At 46.0% G+C, this 12,158-nt stretch overlaps 1 protein-coding gene across 1 annotated transcript in view; it reads right to left on the reverse strand.

Moving 5' to 3' along the window:
• Positions 1 to 12,158, reverse strand: part of LOC120933550 — a 45,545-nt gene that overhangs the window by 16,674 nt on the left and 16,713 nt on the right. The window contains exon 2 of the mRNA XM_040346808.1: positions 6,975 to 7,376. Coding sequence (XP_040202742.1) covers positions 6,975 to 7,376 — 402 coding nt within the window. The remainder of the gene's footprint in view (positions 1 to 6,974; positions 7,377 to 12,158) is intronic.

The following is a 12,158-nucleotide window of genomic DNA, read 5'->3' on the forward strand; positions in this document are numbered from 1 at the left end:
GCGGTATATGACAGAAGCACTCGATTCGGAGTGTGGGACGTTCCGTTACAAGCTCCATCAGGTTGGATGTGGCGCGTCGGTGCACAGCCATTTTCAGATCTCTCCGAAGATGTTCAATCAGGTTCAAGTCTGGGCTCTGGCTGGGCCACTCAAGGACATTCACAGAGTTGTTCTATAGTCACTCCTTTGTTATCTTGGCTGTGTGCTCAGGGTCGTTGTCCTGTTTGAAGATGAACCTTCGCCACAGTCTGAGGTCCAGAGCGCTCTGGAGCAGGCTTTCATCAAGGATGTCTCTACACATTCCTGCATTCATCTTTCCCTCAATCCTGACTAGTCTCCCAGTACCTGCCACTGAAAACATCCCCACAGCATGATGCTGCCACCACCATGCTTCACTGTAGGGATGGTATTGGCCAGGTGATGAGCGGTGCCTGGTTTCCTCCAGACATGACGCTTGTCATTCAAGCCAAAGGGTTCAATCTTTGTTTCATCAGACCAGAGAATTTTGTTTCTCATGGTCTGAGAGTCCTTCAGGTGCCTTTTGGCAAACTCCTGGTGGGCTGTCATGTGCCTTTTACTGAGGAGTTAAACACTGGAGCTGACCATCAGGTTTTTGGTCACCTCCCTGACTAAAGCCATTCTCCACCGATCGCTCAGTTTGGCTGAGCTGCTCTAGGAAGAGTCCTGGAGTTTCCAAACTTCTTCCATTTATGGATGATGGGGGCCACTGTGCTCATTGGGACCTTCAATACTGCAGACATTTTTCTGTACCCTTCCCCAGATTTATTTCTCAATACAATCCTGTCTCGGAGGTCTACAGACAATTTCTTGGACTTCATGGCTTGGTTTGTGCTCTGACATGCACTGTTAACTGTGGGACCTTATATAGACAGGTGTGTGTCTTTCCAAATCATGTCCAATCAATTGAATTTACCACAGTAAAAAATTGGTGGACTCCAATCAAGTTGTAGAAACATCTCAAGGATGATCAGTGTAAACAGGATGCACCTGAGCTCAATTTTGTGAGTCATGGCAAAGGTTGTAATTACGTATGTACATGTGATTTTTTTGTTTTGATTTTTAATAAATGTGCAAAGGTTTCAAACAAACTTCTTTCATGTTGTCAATATGGGGTATTGTTTGCAGAATTTTGAGGAAAATAATGAATGTAATCCTTTTTGGACTAAGGCTGTAACATAGCAAAATGTGGAAAAAGTGAAGAGCTGTGAATACTTTCCGGATGCATTGTAAAGAAGCCTAGGTGCACAGACCGTTCTTTGATTAATCAGGGGTCCAACCTCATCTCAGGCTCTCTAGCAACAGTCTGCCACAATTTGTGGATACACAAAGTACATTACACATGGTAGAAAAACACATAACATTGCACAATGGCTCGTTAACAAAGTAAAGCCAACAGACAGAAACAATAGTTGACTCAATTAACATAGGGGATTCACACCATGAGACTATAGCAGGAGACCCCAGTATCAGGTTGGTTTGAGATGATCATATGATCACAGCCTAAAGCAATCATTGCTGGTTTGGACACCAAGGACCCAAATATATATCTCAGGCCTAACTTTCCAGAGTCTGTTTCGGGAGACAATCCCGAATCCAAAGCAAGACCACTTGACGGGTCCTCCAGGCACACACCTCCCAAGAATAGTGCCCCCCTGAAAAGCCAGGACCCATAGTTAGTAGACAAGAGGCTACCCTGCAGTCCTCTCCAAAAGCCAATGTCACAATGTATACCTTATGTCGGTTGCAACAGGGGGTTTTACACACACTCCTGCCGGCTGCAACACCTCTTACAGGTGGCTATTTTTTCTCAGTATGTGATGGCAGGGGGAGCTCAGGCATTTCCCCCTGTAACATGGATTCAAATTTGTGGCAAACCAGTAATAGTCCCATGCATTGATGTCCCAATTCTTAGAATCTTTGCCTAGGTACTGCAGCATGAATTGAAGTAAATGATGCAATAATATACAATCTAATATAAGCTATATACAGTAACTATTCTTCCTAAAGGTGTTTACGGATTCCCTCTATCTATTGCATGAATGTATTAACTTCTCTAAGCCTATAATTAGCTAGTCTATTAGGACTCTGATAAGCACAATGATATAAGGTTATCTATGAAAGTAAACACACTACTTAGTAAAACAATACATTTCATTTATTTCCCAAGAAAATAGGAATATACTAACGTCAAACACTAAACAGCAGAATATCAAAAATACTTATCACAATCCTAGAGACATGGGCCCAGATTCACGAACGACTTTTGCCGACGTATCTTATATGCTGCGTAAGTTCTAGGATGCGCCGTCGTATCTATGCGCCATATTCTTAAAACCAGATATGCCTGAATTCTGGCTCCATCCGACCGACGTAAGTTTCCTACGCCATCGTATCTTGGGTGCATATTTACGCTGGCCGCTAGGGGCGCTTCCATTGATTTACGCATCGAATATGTAAATGACCTAGATACGCCGATTCACAAACGTACTTGCGCCCGTCGCAGTAAGCTACGCCGTTTACGTAAGGCGTACGTCCGGCTTAAAGTTATCCCTCATAAAGCAGGGGTAAGTCATGTTAGGGTATGGACGTCAGAACAGCCGTCGGATTTTACGTTGTTTGCGTAAGTCGTACGTGAATGGGGCTGTGCGTAGGTTACGTTCACGTCGTACGCATTGAGCCGTTGTATCTTAGGGAGTATATGCGACATGACTCTGAGCATGCGCGCGCATGCGCCGTTCGTTCGGCCATTCATTTACATGGGGTCACGGTTAATTTTAATACAACACGCCCACTACCTTCCAAATTTGAATTAGGCGGGCTTACGCCTTCCCATTTACGCTACGCCGCCGTAACTTAGGGAGCAAGTGCTTTGTGAATACTGGTCTTGCCTCTCTATGTTACGTTGGCGTAGCGCATATGAGATGCGCTATGCCCGCTCAAAGAAACGCCGAGCTACCTGAATCTGGCCCATAGTCTATTCGGCTAGGCTCTGGATGGCAAAAGAGGGCCTGAGCCCCATGGCTCAGGCCAAAGCCAGGATCCAAAGGAAAAAGGAAAAGGAACTATTTCCCTCCTGTGTGCTTTTTACATTCATTCACTCCCACTCATAGCCACCCCCACTTGCCTCCTGATTTTACCATGCGGTAGTCCTTGTAATATATCATATTGGCCTCTAGGGGCAGCATTTTCCATCTCTACGAGCCCTGCGTCGTCTTAGCTAGCCCTTATTATTTTTGAAGCCTGTAATCACACGTATTTCTGATGTGCTACAAAGCTTTGATTTTAACTGGTTACATTCCAACTTGTATGAACAGGAAGCAAAATTCCAGAACTATGATATATGTCGTATAGTCTGGTCATCTTCTGTAGTCGCACTCGCAGTCTCTGGTTATTTTTTGTAGTCGCACCCACAGTCTGGTCATCTTCTGTAGTCGCAGTCTGGGCATCTTCTGTAGTCGCATTCGCAGTCTCTGGTTATTTTTTGTAGTTGCACCCGCAGTCTCTGGTTATTTTTTATAGTCGCATCCGCAGTCTGGTCATCTTCTGTAGTCGCATCCACAGTCTGGTCATCTTCTGCAGTCGCATTCGCAGTCTCTGGATATTTTTTGTAGTCGCATCCACAGTCTACTTTAAAGTAGTATCTGCTGTTGCACTGCACAAATCACTGTATTACACTTTATTTATGATATCTATAGATATGCAGATTTATTGAATCCATGTTGAGAACTATATTTGATTGTCTGCTTGCTTCTGCTTGTGCCTGGCACACACGCACAATCGCACATGATGGTCATCATCATGTGCCATTGTGCATGTGTGCCAAGCAGAAGCAGCAAATCAAATATAGTGCTTAATATGGTTTCAATAAATCTGTATGTCTATAGATATCATAAATAAAGTGTAATACAGTGATTTGTGCAACAAGCTCATTAAACATTCCACATTCAGTGAAAATTCATGTACTGCAAACTTTGCAGTATATGAACTTTAACCACTTCAGCCCCGGACCATTTTGCTGGCCAAAGACCAGGCCACTTTTTGCGATTTGGCACTGTGTCACTTTAACTGACAATTGCGTGGTCGTGCAACGTGGCTCCCAAACAAAATTGATGTCCCTCTAGTAATGGCGGCAATTTATGATTTTTATCATGACAGCGACTTTATTGCGGACACATCGGACACTTTTGACACATTTTTAGACCATTGGCATTTATACAGCGATCAGTGCTATAAAAATGCACTGATACTGTGAAAATGGCAGTGCAGTGAAAGGGTTAAGTGTTTCCTAGGAAGTGATTCTAACTATTAGGGGGAGGAGCTACCAGTTACAGTAGATCAGTGACATGTCACTAGGCAGACCAGGGAAATGTCTTCTGGGAGACACACAGGTCCCAGAAGACAGTAGGGACCAGTGGGATCGCACAGTGCAACTCGTGCATGCCAAGTAGGGAACCAGGAAGTGAAGCCACAAGGCTTCCTTACTGAAGATGGCGGCGCCTCCACCCGAGAACTTGAGGGACAAATTGACTTCGGGACCGGACACTGTGGGTGCGGTGGACAGGTAAGTGTCCATATATTAAAAGTCAGCAGCTGCAGTATTTGTAGATGATGACTTTTAATATAGTTTTTTTTCGGCGGAACTGAATGTAGACTGTTTAGTGAGCAGGGGCGGACTGACCCATCGGGCACTTGGGCAGTTTATGCAGTGCCAATCCATAATGTGTTAATTGAAAGATTAAAGAGCTTGACTTGTGTAGCGGGGTCACACTATCATGGACTACGATATCCTGAATCCCCACTAGAGCTCTAGTTATATTTGTATATACATGTTGATATCTTTTCAGAAGCCATGCATTGTGGGATCGGAAGTACCGGGAGATATGGACTCCATTGACACTTAGTAGAAAGAGACTACATTTCCCACAATGCCCTGCCTTCTTGGAGCACATGACACCTCCGCACAGACTTATGGGCGAGGTTACTTAAAGGAGAGGAGGAGCTAACTTCGCTCTCTCGGGACCTGCATCTTCTCCTCTGCGGAGCTGTGGAGAGGAACACAGCCGAGCTGCTAGGCCTGAAGCCTGGGCCTGCATCCACCGGAAGACCGAAAGGTGCCCAGCTCGTGTTCCAAGGGACCGGAGAAGCTCGCCAGCTGACGATCGTAACAGTGGAGAGCCTGATACCGGAGACCGTGTGTTGCGGAGCGGTGACTGATCGGCACGTCTTTGTGAAGGACAGCTGATAACTTAGTGTTACTCCATAAACCGGAGCCACATGTTTGATCTTTGACTGAATCAGAGAGGCCTAACAAGTTGAGAGTTATACCCGCAGAGTTGACTGACGCTGACTAGAAATCAGTTCATCATCATTGGTGTTCGTCATACTCTGTTTGACTGAGTTTATTCCCTCTTTTACCCCTTTGGATTACAGTTTAAAAGTGCACCAACGGCTGCAACATAGACTTTGGGCCAGATTCTCTAAGATTATGCGTTGGCGTAGTGTAAGCCATTTACACCACGCCACCGCAACTTACTGGAGCAAGTGCCGTATTCTCCAAGCACTTGCTCCGTAATTTGCGGCGGCGTAGTGTAAATGGCCCGGCGTATGGCCGCGTAATTCAAAGGGGGCGGCTTGTATTCAAATTAAGCGTGGCGCGGCGATCGAACTGCGCATGCGCCCGGTGGAAAAAGAGCCCAGTGCGCATGCTCCAGCTCACGACGGAAAACGTCAATGACGCCGACGTGAGCGTCATTGACGTAAAGTCGTATTCGCGGACGACTTAGGAAAACAACGTAAACTACGGAAAAAGACGACGCTGACCCGACGCCATACTTAACATGACATACGACGGACCTACGTAAACTTACCCCTCATATAGCAGGGGCAAGTTTACGCTTACGTAAACGTCGTAAATTCACTGCGTCGTCCGCGCGTACGTTCGGGAATCTCGCGTAAATAGCTAATTTGCATAGACGACGGGGAAAACGACGAGGCGACACCTAGCGGCGGGAAAAAAAATAGCATTTAAGATCTGACAGCGTAAGAGCCTTACGCCTGTCAGATCTAAGGGATATCTATGCGTAACTGATTCTAAGAATCAGTCGCATAGATACGACGGCCCAGATTAGGACTTACGACGGCGCAAATGGCGTTGCGCCGTCGTAAGCCCTTTGAGAATCTGGGCCTTTGTTCTTGGGAGACATTTGGGAGCTGTTAGAGCCAGGCCTGGCAAAGAGTTTCACATTAGCTGTTCTGCAGGACTGCCCGCTAGGGGGAGCAAAGACTGCCTATAGTAACTGATACTTAACAACATTACCCTCTTAGTTTGGGTTTTCCTTTCTTTATTTGTTGACTCTTGCAAAGAGCTCTTGCAGAGTCATTTTATTGCTAATGTTTGTGTATATTGTGCATATTTAACCTGTGTTTAAACCCCTTTGCCTTCTTTTCCATATGCAAAGTAAAGCTTTTCTTTTGGTTTGATTAGAGGTGTGTTTACTCTTGGGAGCCGCCAACTGGAAGAGGTAACAATATTATTGCATTACCATTGCATGTTTATGTATGCTATTGTGGCCCCAGCCAAGTAGTTTTTTTGTTTTGACAGGGGCACAGTTTCAGTGCTTGCCATAGGCGCCATTTTCACTTGATACGCCTCTGCCCTTGACCCATTCATGATAAAGTGATGGAGTCTGCATAGCCCCCCCCCCCCAGACATGTATACAGTAGAGTGAAAATGGCCTAAAGTTGGAAGCATATCCCATTGTCAATTACAGAGTAAGCTGTTAACAGATTACATGACTCCCAGCCATGGACAGCATTTTGCACATTTTTATCAGCCTGTATTACCGTAGTAAAAAAAGAAAAGAAAAAAGAAAAGAAAAAAAAAACATATCAATTGACTTTTATATACAGTATAATGAGAAAGTTGGATTTTGCAAAGTCTGACCTTGGCTTACCTTTCACTGTAAGCCTCGTACCACCAAGGCTTGCCCATTTCCTGTTGCCCCCATTGGGAAAACCCAGTTCTAAGCGACAGCCGCAGCAATATTGTGTAGCGTCCTCCTTCATTACATTGTTTATGGTTATTGAGGCCTTTTTGTGTCTTAGATCGTATGTCACATTTAGCCTTCCCCGATAGTTGGGGGAGAAGAATCCTATACTGGAGTCATAAATGATCCTATTATCCCCTCCACAATAATCGTGATCATATGCTTTCACAATGAAAGTTGGAGACTCAATGATGTTCTTATTTCTTGGAAATGAAAATTGGCACGGGATGGTGACCGACATCCCTTCTATCACTTCAGTCCTTGCAGGCTGATCAACACATAGCTGTCCAGAGGTTTCATGAAGTCTGTCTGAGAACAAAACACGTGGAACTTATTAAAAGCTGAATTCAAGACAAACAGTAAATACTCAGAAGAAATACATACTGTATAAGAGAAAAGTTTACCACTAACTGCATAAACAACATTTACGTAGATCTTTACCCCACTGTACTTAACCACTTCCCGAAGGCTGTACGACTATATACGGCCGCAGGGTGGTTCTACATCTCTGGGGCGCCGTCATTTGACGTCCGCCCCTTTCCGCGTTCCCCGAGCACGCAGCGGGGAACTGCTGTGCTGGCCGTGTCCCTTGGACACAGCCAATCACAGATCGCCGTGAACAGCCAATCGGAGTGGCCGTTTGCTAGGCGATCTGTGCGGCCAATGAGAGATGATCTCATATGTTTACATATGAGATCATTTCTCATTGCCGGCTCTCACAGACAGCGGTGCTGTCAGGGAGAGAGGAGACCGATAGACCGATCTGTGTCTCTTGTACATAGAGACACAGATCGGTCACCTCCCCCAGTCACTCCCCTTCCCCCACAGTTAGAACACTATATAGGGAATGCATTTAACCCCTTTCTCACCCCCTAGTGTTAACCCCTTCCCTGCCAGTCACATTTATACAGTAATTAGTGCATATTTGTAGCACTGATTGCAGTATAAATGTGAATGGTGCCAAAAATGTGTCAAAAGTGTCCGATGTGTCCGCCATAATGTCGCAGTCGCAATAAAAATCGCAGATCGCCGCCATTACTAGTAAAAAATAAATAAAAAATAATAATTCTGTCCCTTATTTTGTAGGCGCTATAACTTTTGCGCAAACCAGTCGCTTATTGCAATTTTTTTTTTTACTAAAAATATGTAGAATACGTATGGGCCTAGACTGAGGATAAAAAAAAAAAATTGAGCTATTTATTATAGCAACAAGTAAAAATTTTTTTTTTTTTTTTTCAAAATTGTCGCTCTATTTTTTTTTATAGCGCAAAAAATAAAAACCGCAGAGGTGATCAAATACCACCAAAAGAAAGCTCTATTTGTGGGAAAAAAAGGATGTCAATTTTGTTTGGGAGCCACATCGCACGACCGCGCAATTGTCAGTTAAAGCCACGCAGTGCCGAATCGCAAAAAGTCCTCTGGGCAGGAAGGGGGTTTAAGTGCCCAGTAAGGAAGTGGTTAAAATCTCTTGTATAGGCAGCTCTATATGGACTGTCAAAACATTTTAAAGACATTTTGTAAGAAAAATATTTATTAAGTTATTTACATGTCCTTGAATTGCACTTTTTATTTAAAGCGGATGTGCCATGAAAAAAAAATATTAAAAGCCAGCAGCTACAAATACTGCAGCTGCTGACTTTTAATATTAGGACACTTACCTGTCCTGGAGTCCAGCGCGGTCCGCAGCAGAGGATGAGCGATCGCTCGTCACTCTGCTGCTCCCCCGCCATCCTCAGTGAGGGAACCAGGAAGTGAAGCGCTCCGGCTTCACTACCTGGTTCCCTACGGCGCATGCGCGAGTTGAGAAAGGATTCTGGACCGAGAATATCTCCATCTTTGGGAAGGTCTGTGGCAGAGACTTTGCTAAAGTTCCGTGTAACACTCTCTTTTTTTTATACTTACCAGAAGTGGCTGTTACTAGGCAGATCGTCCTACTCTGCCTCTTCCTCGTCTGCGGTGGTCTTCTTTCTTCTCCTCTCGCGCTGCCTCCTGGGAAATGGGGAGCGTTGTCTTCTGGGACCTTGTGTGTGTCCCAGGAGACATCCGCCCATTCACATAGCGCCGTGTGACTTGCGCAGTAGGGAATCGTGCAGTGAAGCCGCAACGCTTCACTTCCTGATTCCCTCACCGAGGATGGCGGCGGGGCAGCCGAGACCCGAGCGTTTGCTCGGCTTTGGCTGCCGAATTCGTGGGGACCCTGCACAGGTAGGTGTCCTTATCAAAAGTCAGCAGCTACAGTGTTTCTAGCTGCTGACTTTTAATTTTTTTTTTTTTTAAATAAGCAAAGTCTTCAAGCAATGGATGTATAGTGGAGGGAAAGTGAAAGCAAGTGCTGGATTCCCTCTGATACTTTGTGCAAATAGCAGTGTCAGAAGCAATGTGTCAAGTGTAGTGGCGGTTCGTCCATAGAGGGCGCTGGAGCACAGCACCCTCTGGCTCTCGCACCGCCACTGAGTCTAATAACATAGATTCATGCATTGCATGAATCGATGTTATTGTTGCCGCTGACGCTGGTCTATTCAGATGGCGGGACCTTGATCGCCGACCACCTGAATAACGGCAGCTGGTTGGCCGTACGGAAGTGCCTATCAGAGCCAGCAGCTCTGATAGGCTTTCCGAGTACAGCCCTCAGCCTTCCGGAAACTTATCCAGGGAACGTACGGGGGCGCGTTCCTTGGATAAGACTGACAGGCGTCTCAGCCAATCAGGTTGACCGATTCTGGCTACCGGTAACCTGATTGGCTGAAGCGTCATCGAGGGCGGGAGAAGACATCGAGGGACGTGGATGGCTGACTCCAGTAAAGGTAAGTGCGGGAGGGGGGGGGCACAGTGACATCAATGGGCACAGTGGCGCCAATAGGCACAGTGGGGACGATGGGCACAGTGGGGACAATTGTCACAGCGGCATGAATGGGCACAGTGGCGACAATTAAAAGGCACAGCGACATCAATGGGCACAGTGGCGACAATGGGCACAGTGGCGACAATTAAAGGGCACAGTGGTGACAATTGGTACAGTGATGACAATCGATGGCACAGTGGCTGTGTTTGATGGCATGGCACAGTGGCTGCCTTTGATGGCATGGCACAGTGGTGACAATTGATGGCACAGTGACTGTGTTTGATGGCATGGCACAGTGGCTGTGTTTGATGGCATGGCACAGTGACTGTGTTTGATGGCATGGCACAGTGACTTTGTTTGATGGCATGGCACAGTGGTGCGAATTGATGGCACAGTGGTGCGAATTGATGGCATGGCATAGTGACTGCATTTGATGGCATGGGACAGTGGTGCGAATTGATGGCACAGTGGCTGCCTTTTATGGCATGGCACAGTGGTGACAATTGATGGCACAGTGGCTGCATTTGATGGGCACAGTGAGGCTGCAATTTTTTTTTGTTTACGCCCCCCCAAAAGGTGGGTAACAGCGTGTGTAAATAGTAATGAACATCCTGGATGGTGAAATGGGTCACGCTAGCGGCTTCTTTTGGGTAAACATCTAGGGAGCCTCCTTGTCCTGATAGATCATTCTTATTGTGGTGCTGTGTGTCTACTCCCCTGAAGTCAGTAGCGGAAATAGTATCCCTCTCCAGGTTATTCAGTGTGCAATATGAAGGAAGGAAGAGGGATTCCAGATGGTGTAGTATGTAAAACCAAAATAATTTATTTCTAAAAACAGCTGTGATACTCACATCTCAAACAAAAGGTAAATGCTAAACACCACGAGCGGCGAGCTTGCACGCCGACGTCACTTCCAGTGCCTGTCTGTCCCAACGCGTAGCGTCACGGTCACGTGACTTCATCAAGGGCTCATCAGGGGATACCTGCAATAAGTTTGCATGTTCTCCCCTTGCTTGTGTGAGTTTCATTCAGGTGCTCTGGCTTCCTTCCACATTCTAGAACAGTGTTTCTCAACTCCAGTCCTCAAGGCGCCCCAACAGGTCATGTTTTTAGGCATTCTATTATTTTGCACAGATCATTTGATCAGTTTCACTGACTTAGTAATTACCACAGATGTTTCATCTGAGGGAAATCCTGAAAACATGACCTGTTTGGGGCGCCTTTGAGGGCTGGAGTTGAGAAACACTGATCTAAAGACATGCTGGTAGGTTAATTGGATCCTGTCGAAATTGACCCTAAAATGCGTATGTATGAATGTGAGATAGGGACCTTAGATTGTAAGCTCTTTGAGGGCAGGGACTCATTTTATGGGATCATTTTCTTCCCATAAATTTAGCTTTCTTTTGGTGGTATTTAATCGCCACTGGGTTTATTATTTTTTGCTGAAAAACTGTCAGTAAATTTTGTAAATAAGTTATTTTTCTCCTTCACTGATGTGTGCTGATGAGGCTGCCCTTATGGGCACAGATAGGCTGCACTGAAGGGCACTGATGAGGAGGCACTAATATGCAGCACTGATAGGTGGCACTGATGGGCCGTGATGGCCGCCACTGTGGGCGCAAGAGCGGTGAAACTGGGGCAAAGTCATATGACATTGCCAGGGGAGGACTGACAACTCATGGGGCCCCTGGGCAATACAACATTAAGGGGCCCCTGGGCAATAGGAGATTATGGGGCCCCCCAGGCAATAGATTATGGGGCCACACAGTATACACACACACACACATATAGGGGCAGATTCACGTACATTTGCATGGGCGCAGCGTATGTGAGATACGCTACGCCGCTGTAACTTACTTTTCAAAGCTTTGAATCCAGAAAGAATTTGCGCCGTAAGTTACGGCGGCGTAGTGTATCTCTCGCGGCGTAACGGCGCGTAATTCAAATCGGCGAGTAGGGGGCGTGTTTCATTTAAATGAAGCGCGTCCCCGCGCCGAAAGAACTGTGCATGCGCCGTCCCTAAATTTCCCACCCTGCATTGCGCTAAATGACGTTGCAAGGACGTCATTGGTTTTGACGTGGACGGAAATTACGTCCAGCCCGATTAACGGACGACTAACGAAAATGAAATAAAGCATTTTAAAATTCGACGCGGGAACGACGGCCATACTTAACATTGCATACACCAGATAGCAGCTTTAACTATACGCCGAAAAAAGCCGAACGGAAACGACGTAAAAGAATGCGAC

This window comes from Rana temporaria, chromosome 3 (assembly GCF_905171775.1).
Source record: "Rana temporaria chromosome 3, aRanTem1.1, whole genome shotgun sequence".
Classification (NCBI taxonomy): domain Eukaryota; kingdom Metazoa; phylum Chordata; class Amphibia; order Anura; family Ranidae; genus Rana; species Rana temporaria.